The 21854-nt window shown below is 41.5% G+C and overlaps 1 protein-coding gene across 2 annotated transcripts in view; it reads right to left on the bottom strand.

The window, feature by feature from the left end:
• RELN (reelin) overlaps positions 1-21854 on the bottom strand; it is a 452196-nt gene that overhangs the window by 62551 nt on the left and 367791 nt on the right. For both annotated transcript variants that reach the window (XM_074942520.1, XM_074942521.1), the window contains exons 32-39: positions 19385-19543; positions 18097-18285; positions 17591-17864; positions 16261-16401; positions 15984-16161; positions 8441-8525; positions 3251-3433; positions 6-177 (exon numbers count right to left, since the gene is read on the bottom strand). In XM_074942520.1, coding sequence (XP_074798621.1) covers positions 6-177; positions 3251-3433; positions 8441-8525; positions 15984-16161; positions 16261-16401; positions 17591-17864; positions 18097-18285; positions 19385-19543 — 1381 coding nt within the window. The remainder of the gene's footprint in view (positions 1-5; positions 178-3250; positions 3434-8440; positions 8526-15983; positions 16162-16260; positions 16402-17590; positions 17865-18096; positions 18286-19384; positions 19544-21854) is intronic.

Here is a 21854-nt window from a genome sequence, read left to right as displayed (position 1 = left end):
CGTACGGGGCTCCCTTTGACGAATACGGACAATAAAGCCCAATATTACCACCAGGGTAGAAAAGCCAGTTATCCTCTTTAGGCCCAAAGTCAAACGTATCCAGAAGTATAACAGAATTCTTTAGGTTATTTCCATCAATAATGAAATCATCTATAATCCAGATTTCTTCTTTCTTACCTAAGAAGAAAGGGAGAATGTATTGTGTTAACTTTTAGAGAAGAGAGTGAGAACAAATAACTGTGGGCTAGAGTACAAAAGTCTCACTGCATTGGTGAACAGCTACTTTCATGAGTATCCTGTCCCTTTGACTTCACTGGGCCATATGCATGATAAAGTACTCATCAGGGTGCATCAGGGCACCACGATCTGGCCCTATCTGCCCCTAAGCATAGAGTATTCTTCCAAAATAAGAAACCTGCACAAAAGTAATGACTGACTGAAGTGTGAAAAATGGTTTTGCAAGTATCTTTCAGTAAAGTAATATTTACTTTGCAAAGTAAGCTATAATAAAAAATTCATTGAGTTAAAGGTCCAAAAAGTCAAAACTGATGATTAAGTTGTATAATTTGTGGATGGGTCACAAGTGACTTGAACTGAATAATCTCCCTGGGCCAACTTAGAGCTCTTCAGTCCTAGTCAGATAAACACACATTTGAGAGAAAGAAAACTTTGGTGGCAGTCTCCATACTCCCAAATAAGCGGTGGAACTCAGATATGTCACAGAGGTAATGATTAAGGCTACGATTTAGTCATGGGTATTTTTAGTAAAAGTCGTGGACAGGTCACGGGCAATAAACAAAAAGTCGTGGCCAGAGATCTGTCCACGACTTTTACTAAAAATACCCCTAACTAAATCTTAGATGCTGGGGAAGAGGGGGCGCTCTAGCGGACGCTGCTATTCTGGGGCCAGGGGGAGGGGATGCTCTGGTGGTCGCTGCTGCTCCTGGGAGGGGATGTCCTGGGGCCCCGCCGCTGCTCCTGAGCGGAGGGGCAGCCCAAGGCCCCACCACCACCGCTGCTGCTCTGGGCAGGGGGCGGCCCGGGGTCCCGCTGCTGCTGCTGATCCTCTGGGCAGGGGTGGTCCAGGGCCCTGCAGCTGCTGCTGCTGGGGGAGAGGGGGAGGGTGGCCCAGGGTGCTGCCATCACTCCTGCTGGCGGGGGCGGGGGGGGAGGCAGGCGGGAGGCAGCCCGGGGTGCCACTGCTACTCCCAGACTGCTGCTCCGGGGCAGCAGCTGGGACCAACTGCCTGGGGCTGATGAAGCAACAACTGGTGCGGCTGGCCCCAGGGCTGCTCCAGCTGCTCAGGCAGCCCTGGGGTCAGCCACACCAGCGCTGCAGCTGCGGAAGTCATGGAGGTTCTGGAAAGTCATGGAATCCATGACTTCCGTGACCCTGTGAAAGACTCACAGCCTTAATTATGATTAACAGATTTTTAGATTCCAAGGCTAGAGGGTATCATTGTGATCGTCTAATCTGACCTCCTGTATAACACAGACCTCAGAACTTCCACAAAAGAATTCCTCAAGCATATCTTTTACAATTTAAAACACCACAACCTTTGATAAATTGTTCCACTGGTTAATTACTCTCACTGTTAAAAATGTATGCCTTATTGCCAGTCTGAATTTGTCTAGCTTCAACTTCCAGCTGTTGGATTGCGTTATACCTTTCTCTGCTAAATTGAAGGCCCATTATTAAATATTTGTTCCTGATGCAGGTACTTACAGATATAAACAAGTCGCCTCTTAACCTCCTCTTTGTTAAGCTAAATAAATTGAGCTCCTTGCCACTGTTACTTTAAGGCATGTTTTCTAATCTAATCATTCTTGTGCTCTTTTCTTAACTCTCTCCAATTTATCAGCATCCTTCTTGAACCATGGACAGCACAACTGAACACAGTATTCCAGCATCAATCACACCAATGGCAAATACAGAGGAAAAATAATGTCTCTACTCCTACCTGAAATTCCCCTATTTATGCATCCAAGGATTGAATTAGGTTTTAGGCCATCATGTTGCACTGGAAGCTTGTGTTCAACTGATGACCCATCATGACTCCCAAATCTTTTTCAGAGTCACTGCTTCCCAGGATAGAGTCTCCCATCCTGTAAGTATGGCCTACTTTCTTTGTTTCTTGTGTACACATTTCCATGCTTTTGAGCTGGGTAGGATGGCTCTTTTGCATAATTGCCTCTTTCTAGATAATCCACAAAGTGTGCTTGATGTTATCAGAGAGGAGGCTGCAGGGCCTTCTCTCTAGGATGTTTCCTATTTAAGGATACTGTCTGAAAGGGAGGATGTCATTAAACATTTGCGGGAAGTCCACCAGAAAGATGCATCCGATGAAGTTAGCTGTAGCTCACGAAAGCTTATGCTCAAATAAATTTGTTAGCCTCTAAAGTGCCACAAGTCCTCCTTTTCTTTTTGGGGGAGGATTATTAGGACTGGGTCTGAATTGGCTTTGAGATAGTTAAACCAACCAATGGTGAGCTAGAAATAACAAAAAGCTGTATATAAGCAAGAAACCAGACCACCTGAAATAAAACAATTGTTGTACTATTGTGTTTAAATTATCACTAGAATTTTTCAGTGCTTTGATGTCAACATCACGTTATGAATCCTTTGTGGGGTTACTAAGATATTTCTTCTTCATCAGATGTATATCCTAAACTCAGTAGGAACAGACAACATCCCTTTGGATTTATATATTGCTTTGAAGTTTACCTTTCTACTTTAACTAGCAGATTACGCACGAAGTATATTTTTCTTATTCTGCTTTTAATGCCTTCTAGGGCATATTGGGCCTGATTGTCATTTACACCAATGACCCTGTCTACACAGCCAGAATCATGTAAAGGGTGCTTAGTGTAAATGACAATCAGGCCCATTAAGAATAATGAGACAGACCTCAACAAATTTAATTTTATAGATTACATTTCTAAACTCCCCTAAGGACCAAATCCTGCTAATTTTATGCAAGTAGTCCCAGTGATATTAAATTACATACTTTTATTTTAAAACATCCACCAGTATTATGGAAACTGCATGCATAAAAAGTGCAAATGTAATGGTATTGTAAATGGTCTAGCAAATCAAGTCCAAAAAACTTGAAATTTGAGTATTAAACATCCTGTATATAATTATAACAGAATACTGTACAAGATTGAGAGTCCTGATTATTATTTAGCCAAAACAGAAATATAATTATGTAAGCATGTATTTGGAATAACGTGTATTTATCATCTTTACCATTGTTGTAAGGTTGCCAGAGCCTGAAACGTGTAGAATTGGTTTCCGCAGTATATGGTAGTGGAACGTTAATGAAGAGAACATCAGTAGTTTGAGTGAAGTAAAACTCATCTATTAGATGCCAAGTGATGCCACCGTTGATGGAGTATTGTAGCAGAATGGAATGAGACCTCTCTGGGGTACCTACAGAAAAGTGAATACATTTACGTTCATTATAATCTGATTTGCAAGAAACACTACTTTATAAACATATATTCATATTTAAATGTAATTAGGCTACTCGTACTTTTATTACAGATTTTTACATTACGCATCACTGTTTTTTTATAACAACTTTAACTGTTGGCAGGTAATACACATAGTATATGTATGCATCCTCTTAAGCATTCACCTGGATGGGACTCTGGAAAATGCTACTGATGTAAGGGTTAAATTTGCATGCATATTAATCATCAGAGGGGTAGCCGTGTTAGTTTGGATCTGTAAAAGCGGCAAAGAGTCCTGTGGCACCTTATACACTAACAGACGTATTGGAGCATAAGCTTTCGTGGGTGAATACCCACTTCATCGGACATGCATCCGATGAAGTGGGTATTCACCCATGAAAGCTTATGCTCCAATACGTCTGTTAGTCTATAAGGTGCCACAGGACTCTTTGCTGCTTTTACAAGAATATTAATGATATACATAATAATAGTTTATTTATTTAGACCCAAAGCAATCTCAGCATTATCATTTTTTATTTCAGGCAAACCATTTCCTTTCCTACAAAACAACAACCATTTTTCAACAAATCAATATTTGTTTATAGTACCACAAATTATATCAACACAGTATCATAGTATCTCATAGTATCACAAATTATTAGTATTATCACCTGTGTTACAGTAGTACCCACAACATCCACACCTATTGGGCAGACAGTCCTCGTCCTCAAGCATTTACAAGCTAATCCTACAAGCAATCATGTCAGCAACTTTATTCATGTGAGTTGTTTTACTGATTGAATGATCAGTAGGTATTTACTTATAAGTTTTAATGAAAAAAAAATAATGCTTTGCACCTTCAATCTAGGCCAGGAATTCTGTGGCTGATTCAAGAGTAAAACTCAAGCCTCTTGACTACCAGACCTGACCCTTAAACACAAGACCATCCTTCCTTCATAAGAACATAAGAATGGCCATAATGGGTCAGACCAATGGTTCAACTAGTCCAGTATCCTGTCTCCTGCTTCTGGCAGTTCCAGCTTCTGGCAGTCAGAGGTTTAGGGACACACAGAGCATCAGGCTGTATCCCTGACCATCTTGGCTAATCGCCATTGATGGATCTATCCTTTAGGAACTTATCTAATCCTTTTTTGAACCAAGTTATAGTTTTGGCCTTCACAACATCCCTTGGCAATGAGTTCCACATGTTGACTGTGTGTTGTGTGAAGAAGTACTTTCTTATGTTTGTTCGAAACCTGCTGCCTGTGAATTTCATTGGGTGACCTCTGGTTCCTATGTTACATAAAGGGGTAAATAACATTTCCTTATTCACTTTTTCCACACCATTCATGATTTTATATACCTCTGTCATTTCTCTCCTCAGTCATCTCTTTTCCAGGTTGAACAGTTCCAGTTCCAGTTCTTCAGTCTCTCCCCACGTGGAGGCTGTTCCATACCTCTAATAATTTTTGTTGCCCTTCTCTGTACTTTTTCCAATTCTAATATACGTTTTTTGAGATGGCATGACCAGAACTGTGTGCAGTATTCAAGGTGTGGACATACTCTGGATTTATATAGTGGTATTATGATATTTTCCGTTTTATTATCTAGCCCTTTCCTAATGGCTCCAACATTATGTTTTTTTTTTTGACTGCTGCTGCACATTGGCAGATGTTGTCAGAGAAGAATCCATGATGACTCCAAGATATCTTTCTTGAGCAGTAACTAAATTTAGACCCCACCATTTTGTATGTATAGTTGGGATTATGTTTTCAAATGTGCATTACTTTGCATTTATCAACACTGAATTTCATCTGCCATTTTGATGCCCAGTCTGTGAGATCCCTTTGTAACTCTTCACAGTCTGCTTTGTACTTAACTAACTTGTATACATTTGAATCATCTGCTAACTATGCCACCTCATTGTTTACCCTTTTTTCCAGATCATTTATGAATATGCTGAACAGCACTGGTCCCAGTACAGATAATTGAGAATCCTGATATTTACCTCTCTCTATTGTGAAAATTGACCATTTATTCCCATCCTTTGTTTCCTCTTGTAACCTGTTGCTGATCCATATATGAGAGGACCTTCCCTCTTATCCTATGATTCCTTACTTTGTTTAAGAGCCTTTGGTGAGGGACCTTGTCAAAGGCTTTCTGAAAGTCCAAATATACTATATCCACTGGATCATCCTTGTCCACATGTTTGTTGACTCCCCAAAGAATTCTAACAAATTGGTGAGGCATGATTTCCCTTTACAAAAACCATGTTGACTTTTCCCCAAAATATCATGTTCATCTATGTGTCTGATAATTCTGTACTTCACTATATATTCAACCCATTTGCCTGATACTAAATTTAGGCTTACCTCTGGAGTCTTTTTAAAAAATTGGTGTTACATTAGATATCAGCCGTCATCTGGCACAGAGGCTGATTTAGGTGATAAGTTACATACCACAGTTAGTAGTTCTGCAGTTTTGTATTTGAGTTCCTGCAAAACTCTTGGGTGAATATCATCTGGTCCTGGGGACTAATTATTGTTTAATTTATCAATTTGTTCCAAAACCTCCTCTTTTGATACCTCAATCTGGGACAGTTCCTCAGATCTGTCACCTAAAAAGAATGGCTCAGGTGAGGGAATCTCCCTCTCATCCTCTGCAATGAAGATGATGCAAAGAATTAATTCAGCTTCTCTGCAATGGCATTGTCTTCCTGGAGTGCTTCTTTAGCACCTTGATCGTCCAGTGGCCTCACTGATTGTTTGGCAGGCTTCCTGTGTATGATGTACTTACATAAAATTTTGCAGTTAGTTTTTGTGTCTTTTGCTAGTTACTTTTCAAATTCTTTTTTGGCCTGCCGAATTATACTTTTACACTTGACTTGCCCGAGTTTATGCTTCTTTCTATTTTCCTCACTAGAATTTGACTTCCAATTTTTAACAAGATTTTTTGGGTCTCTAACTGCCTTTTTTACTCTGCTGTTTAGACAGGGCGGTGGGGTTTTTTTGGTCCTCTTACTGTTGTCTTTTTTATTTGGGGTATACATACCGTTTGAGCCTCTATTATTGTGTTTTTAAAAAGTTTCCATGCAGCTTGTAGCCATTTCACTCTTGGGATTCTTCGTTCTAATTTCTGTTTTACTAGTCTCCTCATTTCTGTGTAGTTCCCCTTTTTTCAAGTTAAATGTTACAGTGATGGGTTTCTTTGAAATTTGCCCCCCCTACAAGGATGTTAAATTTAATCACATTGTGGTCACTATTACCAAGTGGGTCTGCTATATTCACCTCTGGGACCAGATCCTGTGCCTCTCCCCTTGTGGGTTCCAGAACAAACTGCTCCAAGAAGCAGTCATTAATAATGTCTAGCAATGTTATCTCTGCATCCCATCCTGAGGCGACGTGTTCCCAGTCAATAAGAGGATGTTGAAATCCCCCATTATTATTGGGTTTTCTGTCCTATGTTACCAAGCTTAAAAAACTCTCTGTAATATCTAGTTATTAACATAGGGTCAGATTCTGAAACTCTTACTAATGCTGACTAACACCTTGCTCCAAAAGCAGATCTTACAGGGAGTCTACAGCCCTGCTTCAGAATCTGACCTGTAATGTTTTTATTATGCATGCTTATTGGAATGATAAGTATACTAAGCTGCACTTTCAAGCACCTTGGCAATGGTCATATTTTTTATTATTATTATTTTTGAAGGGGGAATTTTGAAAAACAAGAAGTCATCAACCAAGATTTTGCTTTTAACATGGGCTATTTGGGCATGGTCATAATAGTTTTCCTCTTATTTCCATAAAGGCATTTAATAATAGGAGCAAGCAGCCAAATTATATTATTACATGACAGACTGGAAAGATCCAAGCTGAATCCACATGGATTTTTTTTAAATTGCCCAAACAGAAATTGACTTCAGACTTTTGTTTAAAAAATACCCAATGTGGTTCCGAACTATTTTGGTCTTGTTCTTTGGCAAAGAAACTAGTAACTTGGGTGCAATTGTGCAGCCCTTAGCTGCATGTAACTCCCCATTAAGTTAATAGGAATTTTGCATGCACAAGAATTGCAGGAATTCAAGCTCTGTACAAGTGGACCCCGGTGCCTGTGTGGAGCTCCACTGAGTTACTGGGGTCCCATGCAGCTTCTGTGGTCTGCACACACACCTCCTTTTCATAACAAAGTTATGACACAAGCAAAAAAAAAAAAAGTCAGGTAATTTGGAAATGAGGATCAGTCTGCATCACCAGCTTGATCAGACCTATATTGGATAAACTGTTTGGCGCTTGTTATTTCTGGTGAACACTGATTATTCTTCATATTGTATTAATCATAATTCCTATGTTCATTTATATTATGTCTACTTGGAAGTCAGATGTTGGCAACTTTTGATCTCTGTCAAGCTGGGTTAGATTAAATAAGCAATGAGCACATGAAATCTCCACAGTTTGTTACTAATCCCGTAAATCATCCAGTATAGAGACATTTTATTAATTAATCAATTGCTAAAAACCATTTCAAATAATCTTGACCTATGAAATCTAAAAATCTTTAAATTATCATTTTTCTTTTATGCATGTAGAGAGTACTCAAAAATGGAATGTTTCTGGGCAGCACAAGTATCTAGGTTGAGACTGCGTATGACATAATGAGCGAGAGCTTGGATTTCATTTTAAGGCCGAGTTATAAAACCCTGGATAAAGGAAGCAGGAACAGAAGGGGTGATAGCTTTAACAAGAGAAAAAATAACAGCACACCTAAAATTAGTTTGATGTTTCTTCTGAGTCAGAATTAGTATGGTGAACCTATTTTGTATTAAAATGAGCACGATAAAAAATTCCATAGAAGTTTCATTGTTATTTAGCATTAACTAATGGCCACTTAAATTAATTTTGTAAATTTAAACCCACATACTTCTCTGTAATGTTATAATATATGAGTAAAGCTACTGAAAAAACCCACAAATAAAGAGTGAACCTACCTTTTGCTATAAATTTAAATGAAAACTGGATGTATATAGTATTTGTACAATCTAGATCTCTTGAAACAAGCATTCTCAGCCCTTCCTGTAAATACAGAACATACACGGAAAATTACTGTTTCCCATATGTTACATTAGTGTGTCTATATTTCAGTCTTGCTACACAGTTCTAAATAAGTACCATAAAGGCTTATTTAAAAATCAAGAAACAGAACTGATAAAACAATTTTTTCAGAGTTCATATATACTTTTACAGAAATACCTGACTCTTGACAGTAAGCTGCGTTATGCAATCTGCATTATTATAGCTGTTTTATGAGTATTCTAAATAGAGTTTACATTGATCTTGAACTTTCCATTTCATAGTAGCATATTTTAATATGATCTCACTTTAAACAGCACAATGTGAGAAGAATAGCATACCATGGATCAGTGATGATCCTAATATTTAAAAAAAAACTCATGAAATCACTATGCAATATTTTGTTGTGATAAATAGGGTAAGAGATGCATGGAAGGAAGAATGCTGGAAAAAAACAGAAATAGAGAGAACGGACAATTTCTTACTGATAATTTCCTTTCTGCTCGCACAATTCTGGATGTCTGGGCTGCTCGCCTCTCTCTGTAGCTCACAGAAGCAGATCAGCCTTTTGGTGCTGCAGGTGCACTGCCCCGCTCTTGCTTGCTACCAGATGAGTTATTCCCATGCTGTAAAACTTGCCTAACATCATTAACACCACATATTCCAGAGATAACTAAATGATTATGTATATTAGATCATGGAAAATGGTCATATGGTAATGAGTCCATTTAATATCTGACCCTTGACTCTTAAGCCATTCAGGGTGGGTCAAATTATGGGAGATGTTGCTAGCAGAAAGGAAATTAACACCAAGAAATTTTCCATTCTGCAACTCAGCATCTCCCACAATTCTCGATGTCTGGGAAATAGTGAGCAGTGAACAGATGCAGGGTGGGTTATGAAACAAGTTTCATAGGAAAGAAGTACCTTACTTTTTGCGAGCTCTCTCAAAAGTCCATATCATTTATCATTACGCAGTCTAATCCACTTTGTGATGGAGCACTTGGATGTTCTGAGTCTCTGGCATTTGGGGTGGAAGGACACAAATAGAGAGCCCAATCTTCTTGTGGATTCTGTATGCTTGAGATAGATTTTCAATGTTCTCTTGACATCAAAGGTGCCACACCTTTTTAGTTGGCTTTTGTGGTTTTGGAAAGAACAAAGGAAGCACAACCTCTTGGCAAGTGTGCAAGGAGGAATCTACATTAGGAAGAAAGGTCCTGAACACCATCTTGTTTTCGTGTAACACACAATAATTTTCCTGTATAGATAAGGCTGCGAGTTCTGATACTTTCCTGGAGGAACTGACAGCTACCAAGAAACAAGTCTTAATGGATAAATAAAAGGCCAATACTGAAGTTAGAGGCTTGAAGGCATGGACCACAAAACTACAGGAAGGTCCCATTTTCGGAAGAGCGGCCTGACAACTGGTCTGGCTAATCAAACTGCTTGAAGGCATCTGGCTAGCTGTGGATTGTCTGCCAGGGAGCTGGAGGACCCTGTGAATAGCACACTAATAAAACAGATACCTGACAAACAATGGTACTGGGCTGAAGGCCTTGGTCTACGCTTCCTTGGAGGAAGTCCAGAATGGTTGGAATTCCTGGATTTCTGGGATTTGCACTGTGCTCTTGGCACCAGTTGTTGAATCTGGGCCAGAGAAAGGAGTATGCTTTTAGTGCTCTCCTAGAGGAAAGCAATGTCTTAATAACTCTTGGAGATAGATCAAGACTTTCTAGAGCTTCCCTTTCAATAGGAAGGCTGTTGAAGTCATTTGGGGTCTGGATGAAGAAGAGGACCTTGCAAGAGGATGTCTGGTTTCCATGGAAGCTGGAGTTGGGGCTCCATTAGGTCTGAGACCCAAGGTCTCCTCAGTCAGTGAGGAGTTATCAATATTTACCTTTGCCTGTTCTCTTTTTATTTTCTGGACCACCTTCCCCAGCAGCTGAAAGGGTGGAAATACATAGAGTAGGCCCTGCAGCCACCTGTGCAATAAAGCATCTGTCCCCATGGACCTGAGGTCTGCCTCCATCGTGAAGTATTTTGGCCTCCTTGTGTTTGTACAATCAGAGAACAGGCTGGTTGGAGAGAGGCTGACAGTCTGAACGATGAGATCGAAAACGTCCTGATTCAGGCACCACTCAGAGTTTTTGACCCTGTGCCTGCTGAGCCAGTCTGCCTGTTAGTTCAGGTCCCCTTTGATGTGACTCGCTCTCAGGGAAAGAAAAGGAGTACCAGTGGCACCTTAGAGACTAACCAATTTATTTGAGCATAAGTTTTTGTGAGCTACAGCTCACTTCATCGGATGCATGCATGTTTGGGTCTCCAAGTGAGAGTTGATTGTGAGGACTAAAAGATCTGGAAGGGTGATGGGCATGCCTTTGCAGACATTGTCTTGGGCTGACCACCAATATAAGGAGTTGAACACCATCAGAACCTATCCTTGATCTCTGATATTTTACAGGGCATGGTCTCACACCTTCAGAATGAAGGCTTGAAGACATCTGATGTGTGACTGTGCCCATGAAGTGATTCCTATCCAGGACACAGAAGTCCTAGGAGTTGGAGGCAAAGTACTAGGGTGGGCCTCCTGTGGCTCTGGAGCAAGGAAATAAATTCCTGGATGGAACCAGGGAGTTTTTCTTGGCACTGATGATGAAGCCATGCTCCGGAAGGAGATTCAAAGTCCAAGATGTGGCCCTGTGCTCTGCTGACTGTGATGGAGCTCTGATCATGATGTCCTCCCGACAGAGTTACTGGTCAGTTCTGAGCCTGGCTATTATCACCACCACCATCTTTGTAACAACTCTGGGGGCCGAGGACAGGCTAAATGGGAATGTTTGGTACTGCTAATGTTTCGTGCTGTAGGCGAACCTCAGACGTTTGCAGTGGCACTGTCTGAGGAGGATATGGAAATGTGTCCACTAGAACTACTGAAATCAAGAACTCCCCCGGAACAGGAATGAACTTGTAGAGGCCACGGTCTACATCCAAACCTTCATTTTCTTCATCCACTTTTTGATCCTTTTGAGGTTAAGAATGGCTCTGATACACGTATTTCTGTACAATGAAGATGATGGAGCAGATCCCAGATAACCTTTCTTCTTCTTTCTTCTCTCTTTCACGCCCATATCCAGAAGATAAGATATTTTGTTCTGGATCAGATTGTGTTTTCTGGGGTCATGGGAGCTGGGTGACTGGAGGAAGAATGGAAGGGGTGGAGCCCACAGGTCGAGGGAGTATCCCTGGCTGACTATTTCCCTGATGTATTGTCTGTAGTTGATGCAACCCATTCCTCTAGGGAATGGAAAATCCTGCTCCCTAACTTCAACTCTGGATGGAGGCCTATGTGATCTTTGTCATAAAGTGGATTTTGGGAGGGGGGTTGAGCTCCATTTGGACTTCTGCCACCCGCCCCAGATTTCAAATCCACTGTTTTCCACTGGGGAACCCATTGTCCCTTTGCTGCTACGTCTGTGAGGATGAGGAGTGAAAGAACCACCTCTGACTGTAAAGGCTGGTTTGTATCACCTCCTGAGGGCACTTAGTGGAGAAAGGAGAGACAGTTTGGATCTGCTGCACTGTCAGCCATCACCGTAACCAACTTTTCTCCAAAAAGGAGGGATCTTGTAAGCTTGGCTGAGCATAGAACCTGCTTACAGTGAAAAGAAAAGGAGTACTTGTGGCACCTTAGAGACTAACAAATTTATTTGAGCATAAGCTTTCGTGAGCTACAGCTCACTTCATCGGATGCATTCAGTGGAAAATACAGTGTCCACCTTCCAAGACTGGAGCCATAGTGGGTGCCTGGCTACTGAGCTGGAAGCCATAGCTTGGGCTGAGGACCTCATTGCATCCACTGAGATGTCAGCTACAAATATTGTTGCTAGGGAGAATTTCTTTAAAGTGGAGCCAAAGCCAGGGTGATCTCTGTCTTTAAGGCTTTGAGATCTTCCAGCCAGGAAGGAGATGCTCTTTCAAAGCAGGTAGCTGCCAGGGATGTTCAAAGGGTGACAGAAGAGGCTTCAAAGCCCTTTTTTGAGAGTGGCCTTTGTCCTTCTATCTGTGGGTTCCTTAGGATCGATCTCCCCCTCTTAAGGAATAAACATATTCCTGGGGAGGGAAGCTACAGCATGTCACCTTTGGTATTTCAGCAATAGAGTCCTTTGGTTTTTGAATGTTATAGAGCCCGAGATTGCTCTTGTTAACACGCTTGCCCTTATCAGGCTTGTTCCATTAATCCCTCATCACTCCCTTGAAGGAGAAGTGAAGGGCTATTGCATCCTCAGGGGAGGATTCTGAGAGGAGAAATTTACTCTGCAGTTTACTCTCAAGAGTAGGCTCAGGTTTCACAGCCAAACAGCTCACCTTCCTCAGTGGGGGAGGGAAAGGAGGAGGAGAAAGAGGAGTCAGAGGAGTCTTATCTTCTGGGGGTTTTTGTTCATTTTCTTTCCCTTTTTTAGCTTTTTTAGTTTTTTTTTACCTTTTTAGTGTGCTTTGGGAGTGTAGGAGCTCTGCTGTGGCTTTGGTGATGCCTTTTGTGGCTTGCCTTCCTTACGACCTAGAGCCCTCTTGAGAGGTCTGCCTCATTTCCCCTGGGACGGGGAGGGGGAACTCATTGTCAGAGCCCTCCTTTCTGGAAAGCTGATTTCAAACCCTGCTTCTTTCCCCAGGGCACTCAGGACCCATTTTAAGACTTTCCGGGGGGTAGGGGAGGATGGGCGGGGATTTGTGGCCCTGCAAGCCTCCCCTCTTTGTTCTGCAGGGGTCCCCTGGGACTTATCCCGTGAGTCAAGGGTCCTCCTTGCTTTTGGAGCCTCTCCCTGCTCTGCACTGGGGTTCCCAGTCCATTTTTCCGATTTGGAGTCGCAGCTGCCTCTGTGGGTAGGGGACCCCATTTGCCTGTCCAACTCAGGATCTAACAGAGTTAGGGACAAAAGGCTGGGTGAAGCCTGAGCACAACTCACCATCTGCTGAGTCTGGCAAGGCTGCCTCATGTAGAGCACCACTTGGATTTGACCTGGTGCTTTCTTGGCTGCTCTGCCATATCTGCAAGGGGAGAGGAGCTAGCAGGGAGATGCTGCAGGGGAGGCTCAGGGAGGGTTAAACCCCCAAAAGGTTAACAGACCCAGAGAGGAGAGGGAATGTCAAGGAGGGAGAGTGCTGCTCCCCACTGCCCAAAAAACTATGCAGTAAAGTTAAAATAGGAGGAGGAAGACCGGGAGCAAAAGGACCACCACTGCCTGCTGCTGCAGAGGCACAGAGTCTGTCACCAAGCAGCAACAGAGGGAGTGTGGCCAGCCCATGGAGCACCAAAACTCTTCCTCTGTGAGCTGCAGAGAGAGGAGAGCAGCTCAGATGTCCAGAACTGTGGGTGACAGATGGCTGCAGAAATCAAAAAGCAAGCAATTGAATTTTTAATCACATTGTCCAGTTTTGCTAAAGGATGCTTGTACTGGGGATAGGGCGTACAATACAATCAGATTGTTACATCCTTGAAGCCATAGGACACAGGTCTGGAAAGAACCTCTTTGGTCATCGAATCCAGTCTCCTATTGCAGGCAAACCCATCATATAATCCGATTCATAAATTTATTAAGCTCTATTTTAGGTTACTTGCCCCCACTACTCCTACTGGAACGCTGTTCCAGAACCTCATTCCTCTGGTGGTTCTTCTAATTTTCAGCCTAAATTTATTCATGGCCATTTTACAACCATTTGTTCTTCTGCCAAAATTGTACTTTAGTTTAAATAGCTCTTCTCCACCTAAAGACCCTAATACCTCCGTGATGTATTTATAGAGAGGAGTCATATCCATGCTCAGCAATGATTTGAAAGCTTAAACAATCCAAGCTCTTTTACCTCCACTCATAATATAGGCTCTCCATTCCCCTGATCATCCTGGTAGCCTTTCTCTGCATCTGTTCTAATTTGAATCCATTTGAATCCATATTCTTTTTTAGGTCTTTCTGTTCAACTTCTATAATACTCAGCTCTGACTATTTGCTGGACTTTGTGGGAATACTGGCATATTAACAACAACATTGTCACCACCATTAAGCTTTTATTTAGATCCCAAAGTGCTTTACAAAGGAGGTAAATATTGTTACATAATCCTTTTAAAACGGGACTAGATCAAAGCACATTAATGTACTGTTAATGTATGTCAGGAGGATCCACCTGGACAGTTAGTCCGCGGCAGGTTATTTTGAGGTAGATTCACACCCCAGCTTGCTGTGAACTAATTGTTCATGTGGACAAGCCCTAAGTGGATGGCCCTGACTTTGTGTGGATTTGGGGGCAGAACCACTGCTAATTCGGCAGGGATTTGGCAAACCGAGCCTCTGCATGGGGTTCCTCACAGAGTTTTCCTCTCTTCTAGGGCTTCCTTCCTCAGGTATTTCTTCAGGAAGGATCAATCCAGGTTTAGGACAGTTAATATTCTGAGTGTGATTTTGATTATCTGAAGTTGCTTAACTGGAATGGAATAGGTTTCAGAGTAGCAGCCATTTTAGTCTGTAGCCGCAAAAAGAAAAGGAGTATTTGTGGCACCTTAGAGACTAACAAATTTATTTGAGCATAAGCTTTCGTGTAGCTCACGAAAGCTGATGCTCAAATAAATTTGTTAGTCTCTAAGGTGCCACAAGTACTCCTTTTCTTTTTGCGGAATGGAATAGAAGTAGTGCAAATAATATTTTTAAAGATTTCATTGATTACACCTAAATTAATATTTACACTTTATTTTTGAGAAGCACTGAACTAATGGTGTGACAACATAGCTGTGGATTTGCACTCTAACTGAAAATGGCTTGCATGTCAGCTCAAAACTAGAGTGCTTGTGTGAACAAAGACATATCTTAAGGTTATAAAGGAAGTGCAAGGTTTGGAAAGTAAGCTCTATTTTGTCTTACATATTTGATTTTTTACTCTATCTAATCTATCTATCTATCTTCATAAAAATGAAATTTAAGAATATACATTAAACACATAATTAAATATGAAATAATGCTAAATAATCTACATCATACAAAATTTGCAAAAATAAACATGTAGGCTGAGATTTATAAAATTAGCAATGGGATTTACAAAACTAGTAGGGGATTTAGACACAAGTCCCATTAATTTTTCCAAGCCAATTATGGGAGCTGTGTGCCCAAACCCCATAACTGGCTTGGAAAAATCTCAATCGTGGAGTTTTATTCTGATCTTTCAGCTTTGTTAGAAATGACAGCAGAAGCTAAAGCAATAATTGGAAAAATAATATGTTAAATGTTCAAAAAAGGAAATGTGCTGAACATAGTGACTATACCTCAGGCCAGAAATAGTATCAAAGGTGAAAAATAACCTCTTGTCTAAAATTATTAAAATAATCATTTGCAGGAAACAAAGAAAGGAAATATACTTGCTATTATTAAGCGTATTGATATTTTATTAAATATTTGAATTTAAATAATATCTAACCTCTTTAAAAATGAGAGCGGTTCCAGATTTGATTGTGTCACTGTTCAGGTTTCCCCTCTCGGCACCGTAGACTTCAGGCCAAAGATCAGGATGCAAGTTACCGTTGAAGTCATCTTTCAGAACAGAAGGCAGAGGAGCAACAGGGACACAGTACGGACCTCCAAAGCCTCTGTCACACCTGACAACATAATGGTGGAAAAAGGGATTATCTATCTCGGGTAATAAAAATACAACTTTACTATGAAAACAGCACATAATGTCAGGTTTGTCTACTTACACACAGTGACCTGAGTCACAGATTCCATGGCCGGAGCACATCCAGGGACATCCTGTAGCCAAGACTACATTATCAATAGCCCAAGAATCTGCTCCAGGAGCGTAATCATATTGAATCCATCTGAAACGTGTTCTGGGAGTGCTAGCAAAACAGAACAAACATAACTCAGTTTGAAAAACAACATTCTAGTCTGCATTTGGGAAAGAAAGTAGAAATATCTTAAATGTATTCCAGCTGAAACTGAACCCTATCCTGAAGTCCTTCTCAGGCAAAATTCTAACTGACTCTAACAGGACTATAGCCTAAGTGAAAACTGATTGAGGATTTTAGGATTATTGTGTCTATTTCTCTTCAATATCTAACTCTCTGAGTCTTCGCTTTTCAATACTGTACACATAGGACTTTGCAATGGGACATGTATGATGCTGAATTCATTGCTTAGATTTATGGTTCAGATGTGTGCACTGTTTAACACAATGAGGTTGATCAAGAAGCATTAAATACATTAGTATTCAATAGCTTGTTGCACACACAAATAACTTTTCAATGCAGCTAGCAGTTTATCTGTTGAAGGCCAATTTAGTCAGGGTGTATGTGGTACACTCCCAATAATTCATGAGGAGGTGTCAATACCAAGAGAGGGAAAATTGCTTTTGTAGTGAGCCATCCACTCCCAGTCCCTATTCAAGCCCAAATTGATGGTGTTAAGTTTGCAAATGAATTGTAGTTCAGCATTGGTTCTCCACTTGTAAGGTAACTCCCTTCTCTTCATGTGCCAATATATATTTATGCCTGTTTTTATAATTTTCACTCCATGCATCTGAAGAAGTGGGTTTTTTACCCACGAAAGCTTATGCCCTAATAAATCTGTTAGTCTTTAAGATGGCACTGGACTCCTCATTGTTTTTGTGGATACAGACTAACATGGCTACCCCTCTGATACTTTGCACCTATCTGTGCACATGGCAAAATGCCTTTATTTTAAGGTGTTTTTCTTCTGAAATGTATGAGTGCATTAATTTCTGACACTTCATTTGGTGCATCTTTGAAACCCCATAGTAGATTTACAGCCCTTGTTATGGTTAGGTCATAGGCAAGGCTCAAGAATTCACTCAGCTAAATTTGATTCTCTCACAGACTCTTGTAGCCCATATTACAACTGTTGAAATATTTTTAAGTGCAGTTTATAGGGATGATGTATTTATTTTCTGGCACATTTCATATTTAATTATTAAGAAGTATTCAGAAAATTCCCAAGCTGAGGCATATTTGTTCAGATTAGTTCAGAAAAGCTTATATTTTGATATATAGCCAACACAACAATTCTCACATGGTTGCAAGTGGAAGGTAGACAGTAATTCGCTTCCAGTTCTGGAATCTTTCTGATCTGTAAATTGAACTCTCAGTGTAATGCTGACAACCTATGCTTGGAGGAACACACTCTTCAGTCACCAGGTGCCAGTCTCTCCCATTGTTTAAGGAATACTGCAAGTGAATGCCATGGGAATCGCTGAATGGCTTACTGCAACCCATGCTCAGCTCAAACTGCAGGAAAGTGGAGGCTGACACATGGAAATCCCAAGTCTCAGCATAACGAGGTTTTCCTAAGAAAAGAGAACACAAATATTTTCCTATTATGTAATGTTTTAGTATTATGTAATGTTTGCTTTTTCCTTGGGCTCAGCATTTTCAACTGTATAGCCTGAAAGCATTTCTCCTTTAACCAATAAACTATTATACAGATATCCCCCATTTTTTAAATGGATCCTATAAAGACCTAAGCTACCTGTAGCCTAAAAAATAGGCCCATTCAGACCTTCCTTTGGTGACACATACCAGTATCTTCACTGAACATCAGAGCTGTATCCATAGAGAGACAATCAATATCTACTTGACCCCCTTGGATCCGGTACCAACTTGCTTGTAAATCCACAGATCCATCAAATTTATCTTGAAAACCAGTCTGAGAGCTGTCATTCATTCCTATAAGGACATCATCCAAGGCCCACTGTGCTGAAAGTTTCCCTACAAACGGAAAGACAGGAAGTTTAGTGGAGCCCCAGTAAGATATTTAATCATGTCTGTACTATGCATGCAGACTAGTTAAATTGTTTCACAATTCCAATACCACCTTCTTGTGACAATAGAGTTCAATCAATTAAAATCTTCTTGCTAACCATACCTGACTAGTTACTCAAGGCATAATCCACCACCTGTTGGTGGCTCTATTTCTGAGGAACACAGACATTTCCCCACCTTTATTTTTCAAGCTGGAATACTAGTGCCATCATGATATTTTCCTATTTTTAAATGAAGTACTCCCTGAGCCTCTGTTATGCAGATTGGGTTTCTCAACCTGCCCTTTCTATTGCTAAATGGGAAGGGGGTCCTGACTAGATAAGATGGGGGTCCTGGTCTGGAAAAGGGAGTTGTGTAAGGAAAAGGTTGAAAACCACTGGTGCAGACGATCTTCATGGCATTTTTCCTCACCTTCTCCCTACCTCATCTCTGTTCCCGTCTTCTTGCCTGAGTCAGCCCAACAATCCCATCAATCCATTTCCCTCTGCACTCGCATACTGGATGTCCTCCTACTGTACCCCCCCTTTAATGCTATCGACTGAGAAGCAGGAGGAGAGGGAGGGAAAAATGACAACTAGCTTCAGCTTATAAATTGTAGGCAAAACATACATCAAGATGATAAAGAGCACATCTAAGTAACCATATAAGCGTACTTGGGCTGCCTTCCTTTTCTCATTCCCTCATGTCTGTTATCAATCATAAAGTTTGGTTTAAACTTAGAGTGTGAACAGTTTGGTGCAGGAACTGGGTAGTTATTTTCTCTGTAAAGCACCATGCACATTTACGGTGCTATATAGACAATAACAATAATAACAAAAACAACAATAATATTATGACTGAGAAAAGCCTTGTTTAGCAGTAAGCTATGAATAGGCCAAGAGCAAAAACTGTCCTGTGATAGCTGTGTAGGCATAATACATTTTTAGTTTTGTTTTTCCTAAAATAAAATGTCCATAGCCCTTAACCTTATTTCCAAGCACTGGAAGGCTGGATGTTTGTTTTATTGGAAAGCTGCTTATTAAATTTTTAGTAAAGCATTGCTTACCATGTTGGGGTTGCCACCATCGGAAAGCAGTTGCAGACGTTTTAGCTTCACGGGGTAGATCTATTGAAACAATCTGTGGTTCTAAGTAAGACATGTAATCCAGCTCTCGCAGCAAATGCCAGGTTATTCCGTTGTTATTTGTGTATTGAACTACAAGCCCTGTATTAAAAATGAACAAAATCATGTATTTAAACGACACAGAAAAAATAAGGCCAATCCTTCAGTCCTTATTCAGCCAAATCCTAATATCAGTTTAATGTACGCTACATGATATGGGCAAATGGTTTGTTTTTTTCATGTAGCACACACTTTTTTGTGCAGAGAGCCCTTTGTTGGCAGGATGTTATTACCGTTGTCAGGATTACTGGTTGTCATATGTTGCTTGCATTAGCAGTAAGCTGACAGGGCCAGATTCTCCCTTTGGTTATACAGGTGCAGCCCCATTGAAGCTAGAGAGATTGCACCACTGCAACTGTGGGAAGAATTTGACTCACCATCTTTTAATACATTTAATATCTATTTCATATAATGAATCCTTGTGGCTTGTTCGGCTCACTAAGAGGCTGTGTTTTTGCAGGCTGTGAACCCAGTCCTTTCTGAAGATGGCTCCTGACTGTGATTTCACCCTTACTATATATACTACATCCTTAAAAGTTAAGTTATCTCCATTATCTTAGATTTAGCATGGTAGATATTAGAACACAGTAGAGCCGTGGGGGACAGAAGTCATTCATTAGCACTGCCCATCATGTAGGAGAATGAAAGAAACACCACTAAGATACTCTGGGTTTGATTCTCCTCTCAAAGCAGTTTTGCACGACTGCAACTCCATCAAGGTCAATGGATTTACTTTTGACTTACACCGTTGTAAGTGCGAGGCGAATCAAACCCTGTGAGTGTAATATATGAAAAGAGACTCTGGCCCTGATTCTGATCTCATTTATACTGGTATAAATCAGGAAATCTACTGACGTCAATGGCATCAAACTGTAGTGAGAGGAGAAAGAGGCTCTCCTGTGTAGAAGGTAATGAACTTCCTTGTCTTGCTTCTTCTTTCACTTACCCTCAATTTAAACTGGGGAATTTCCATTTAATCCAATGGATTTACTCTTGATTTAGACCAGTGTACATAAAGGGAGACTCAGACCCTCCCTCCATATTCCTATTTTATTTTAATTTTCTCACCCTCTTTAACTGCTTAGCTGAATACATTTTACAGTGTAAATGAGATCCGACTCAAGCCCCAATGTTAACAAACACTTTTAGCTTGACTTTCAACTGGGGTCACAGTTTTTTTAGAATATTTATATGATAATAATGTAACTTTCTTATCATTAGATCGCAGAGTGATTCACAATCTCTAATGCATTTATCTTAAGGCTGCGATTCTCTCACTGAGGTAGCAGAAGTCACGGATTCCATGACTTTCCGTGACCTCCGTAACTTCCACAGTGGATGGTGCAGCTGACTCCAGGGCCAGCTGCTTGGGTGTCCCATGGCTAGCCACATTGGCCACTGCTGGAGCAACCCTGGGCCAGCTGCTCAGGCGGTCCCGGTGCCAGCTGCACCAGCCACTGCTTGGGAGGCCCCAGGCAGCTGGTCCAACGGACTGCTTGAGCAGCGGTCCTGGGGGCAGCACCGGGGAACACCTGAGCAAGGGTCTCAGGGGCCGCCCCAGAGCCAGCCACACCAGCCATTGCTGGACCGGCCCTGGGGCCAACTGCTCAGGCAGTCCACACTGGCTGCTCCTTGGGCAGCCCTGGGGAGCGCCTGAGCAGCAGCCTTGGGGGCTGCCCCAGGGCCAACCTCACTGGCCGCTGCTCAGGCAGCCCTGTGTAGTTGGCTCTGGGGATTGCCTGAGCAGTGGCCGGTGTGGCTGGGTCCAGGGAGCGCCCAATCAGCAAGTCCTGGGGGCGCCCTGGGGACTGCCCGAGCAGCACCAGTCCTGGGGTGGCTACAGCAGCGGCTCCAGGGGCGCCCAGAGGCTGTCTGGAGAGAGGTTCCCAGGGAGCAGCGGCCGGAGGCAGTCAACCCCCAGAGCAGGGGCCCCCTGGAGCAGCGGGACCCCAGAAGTAGAGATTTAGTTTGGGGTATTTTTGGTAAAAGTCATGGACAGGTCACAGGCCATGAATTTTTGTTTATTGCCCGTGACCTGTCCATGACTTTTACCAAAAATACCTGTAACTAAATCTTAGCCTGAATTTATCTTTACAACATCCCTGTGAGGTAGCATTATTAGCCCATTTTAATGATAGGGGATTGAGGCACAGAGAAGTTAAGTGACTTGCCCAAGGTCACAGTGGAAGTCCATGGAACTGAGACTTGAACGTGGGTCTCCCACAGCCTAACCCAGTGCCCTGACCACCGGACCATCCTTTTTCATCTCTTTCATTATTGGTTTTCTGCCTAAACGAAAATTGTATATTTCTGATTTTAAAACCAACTATGAAAATTAAGACGTCACCTTGAC

This window comes from Natator depressus, chromosome 1 (assembly GCF_965152275.1).
Source record: "Natator depressus isolate rNatDep1 chromosome 1, rNatDep2.hap1, whole genome shotgun sequence".
In the NCBI taxonomy this organism is placed as follows: Eukaryota; Metazoa; Chordata; order Testudines; family Cheloniidae; genus Natator; species Natator depressus.
This window is presented reverse-complemented; position numbering and strand designations above follow the sequence as displayed.